We start from the raw sequence: 2,644 nt of genomic DNA on the forward strand, positions 1-2,644 counted from the left end.
CGACTTCCCGATTGATTCTCGTTACACGTTCGACCGATTCTCCCGCTCCAATTGGCGGTCCCAAGTTGGAAACCCAGTGCTTTTTAGCGCCGACCCCCTTCGAGACACCCTAATTCCAAAGCACCAGCAGTGTTATTTACATTCACGCGACGGCAATTTGGTGTAAAAATAGATAATTTTATAAAACATCTTGTTGAAGCTAGCGCCGGTCCTCAACGGTATCTTTCGATCGGTGTGAATATAAAATGTTACGTTTGCGATGAACCTGTTAATTGGGAAAACTTGTTTTAAAAAGCGGCTTTTCTTTTAAAGATTCGTGGAGCGCGACGAGGGAACATCGAATTTCGTTGCCGTCAGATACAAAAATGGAAGTCACTTGTCGAACATGCCAATTAATTTTGTCTCGACTCATTGTATTAATCTGCTCGACATGTTCTGAATAAGTCATTTAACTATGACTATATTTAAATATTTTGTGCGATTAATATTAATTTACAAGACCAATATTTAAAAATAAAATACGAACACAATGTTTAATTCAATATCTCAATAACCAACATTACATTTCCTTCGGGATGATTATAAATTAATTTTTTTATTCTTATCTTATTACTTGAGGTATTTCAATACATTTTTTACATATATGTATAATATTTCTTTCATAGGAATGGACGCGCAATAACATGTTATGAATAAATATCTACTATATCAATAGTAGAAACATTATCAAAAAAAATTATATATATTTAAAAAATATAATAGAATGCATATATGTGTACAGAAATACCTATTTCGATGCAAAAACGAAATTCCTATTCTTATCTGATTACTTGAGGTATTTCAATATATTTTTTACATATATAATATTTCTTTCATAAGAATAGACGCGCAATAACATGTTATGAATATATCTACTATATCAATTGTGGAAACATTATAAAATTGGAAATATGATATTCAAAAAAATATAATAGAATGCATATATGTACAGAAATATCTATTTCGAGGCAAAAAATGCTTATCGTATATTACTCGGTGAAACAATACTTCTTTTTAGCTGGTGGCCTGTTATCTTCATCACTTAAGTTATTGTATCTTTTAGCTGTACCTCTAGATAAACCGCTGGTCGACGCGCCAAATTGATTCAATCGCTCTTCTTCCTCCTCAGATTCATCCTCACTCATATGTAACAGAGAACTCGTAGGGTCGTTGAAGGTAGACAGCTTTACTGAGATCATTCCGCTACGAAAAGAGTCCAGTTCTTTACTTCTAGCAATAAAAAAAACATACATACGTTCTTATAAGTATACATACTTGTGTTTAAGGTAAAGCTCGTGGAATTTCTTGTTATTATTCAAATTGGCCAGTTTCTGCAGGAACTTTTCATCGTGGCTGATTATAATCAGCTGGAAATTCTTTTGATGTCTCGATTGTAACTCAACCACTCTGCAACACATATTATTCGTTACGTTGTATGTCATTTAGAGTTGTTCGATTATTTTAAACGGTTGAAACAAAAATGCATGCGTACTTGGTTAGCATATCCGCTAGGCTATTTGCGTTTTCTTCATCCAGATTTGTCGTTGGTTCGTCCAACGCGAGAATTCCGCAGTTCTTGCAGAACGTTTCTGCCAAGGCGAGTCTTATGATTATCGATGCCAATACCTGTGAAAAATTCGGACGTTAATATTGTCACGCCTCCCGCGTCGCAGTCACTGACCACGTCACTCGCACAAGGCACAACACGTCACATGCGTACGAAAGAACGTCCCTCTAATTCGAAAGCCAAACTTCGAATTTTTTAAAAATCAATACAATTCGTTTACGAAATAATTGAAATCGGTATCGTGGCAACCCGCCCAAATTGCAATCGCATGCACAATAATTATTACCTTTTGTCCAGCACTGCAACGTCCTCTCATATCCATTTTACAGCCGTGCTTAGTTTGCATCAATTTGTAGTTGTAGCTTCTTTTGGTATTCATATTCGTAGGTTCCGTGCAGATCTCTATACTGGTTGTATCTGTACCCTTATAAACATTTTTCCACAGCTTTTTCATTATTCTGTTGACCGTCGCCATACGTTCCTCGAGGTACTCGATCATTGCGACATCCAATATTTTGTTGTAAGCTTGCAAATTTTTTATAGCGTCTTCGTGAACCTAGCGAAAAGAATCGTGCAAGTTCGGTTTGATACTCAAAGTCACAATTAGCATTTTTAACAAACAGCCATAAAACATCGCAAAATTATATTTCGCATATATGATACTTTACCGTTAATTCAATACAGTTGGTAGTGTAATTCCGGCGGACTAATCGATACTTCTCTTTCCGTGATTCTTGCGTGCACTGCAAGAGTACTCTCTCCAACTCTTCCTGCTGTCCCATCGTTACATTTCTCTAAAAATGCGATCGAGCAAATCATTAATCAATAAAAATGTATAAATGTCAAAAATAAATTATTGTTACTTACTTGCCGAAGCAATACTTGCTTCGCGTCCTCTAGTTGGTCCCCTTTCTTCCACATCCTCTTGTTACTCATATTTTTCAGTTTCTCGCTTAATTCCTTGTATTGCTGTTTTAGAGTTCCTAGCGTTTCCTTAATTTTACGCAGCGTTATATTGTCAAGTAACTCTCGCTTTCT

At 35.8% G+C, this 2,644-nt stretch overlaps 1 protein-coding gene across 1 annotated transcript; it reads right to left on the reverse strand.

Annotated features, from left to right (window-relative positions):
* Nucleotides 1–506: 506 nt before the first annotated feature.
* Nucleotides 507–2,636, reverse strand: LOC105559233 (DNA repair protein RAD50-like). Its single transcript, XM_012007369.1, has 6 exons — nucleotides 2,474–2,636; nucleotides 2,275–2,400; nucleotides 1,893–2,162; nucleotides 1,532–1,665; nucleotides 1,315–1,446; nucleotides 507–1,242 (listed from the first exon to the last, which is right to left on the reverse strand). Exons 1-6 carry the CDS (start codon nucleotides 2,540–2,542, stop codon nucleotides 1,029–1,031), a joined length of 945 nt encoding a protein of 314 aa, XP_011862759.1. The 5' UTR covers nucleotides 2,543–2,636; the 3' UTR covers nucleotides 507–1,028.
* Between the last annotated feature and the right edge of the window lie 8 nt (nucleotides 2,637–2,644).

Source organism: Vollenhovia emeryi, unplaced genomic scaffold (genome assembly GCF_000949405.1).
Source record: "Vollenhovia emeryi isolate VEMERY1.0 unplaced genomic scaffold, V.emery_V1.0 DF939284.1, whole genome shotgun sequence".
Classification (NCBI taxonomy): Eukaryota; Metazoa; Arthropoda; class Insecta; order Hymenoptera; family Formicidae; genus Vollenhovia; species Vollenhovia emeryi.

Coding starts and splice junctions, on each gene's coding strand:
- LOC105559233 (XM_012007369.1), bottom strand. CDS start 2,542: ATGAGTAACAAGAGGATGTGGAAGAAAGGGGACCAACTAGAGGACGCG. Junction 2,163..2,274: donor CCAACTGTATTGAATTAACG/GTAAAGTATCAT, acceptor TCTTTTCGCTAG/GTTCACGAAGACGCTATAAA. Junction 1,243..1,314: donor GAGCTTTACCTTAAACACAA/GTATGTATACTT, acceptor CTCTTTTCGTAG/CGGAATGATCTCAGTAAAGC.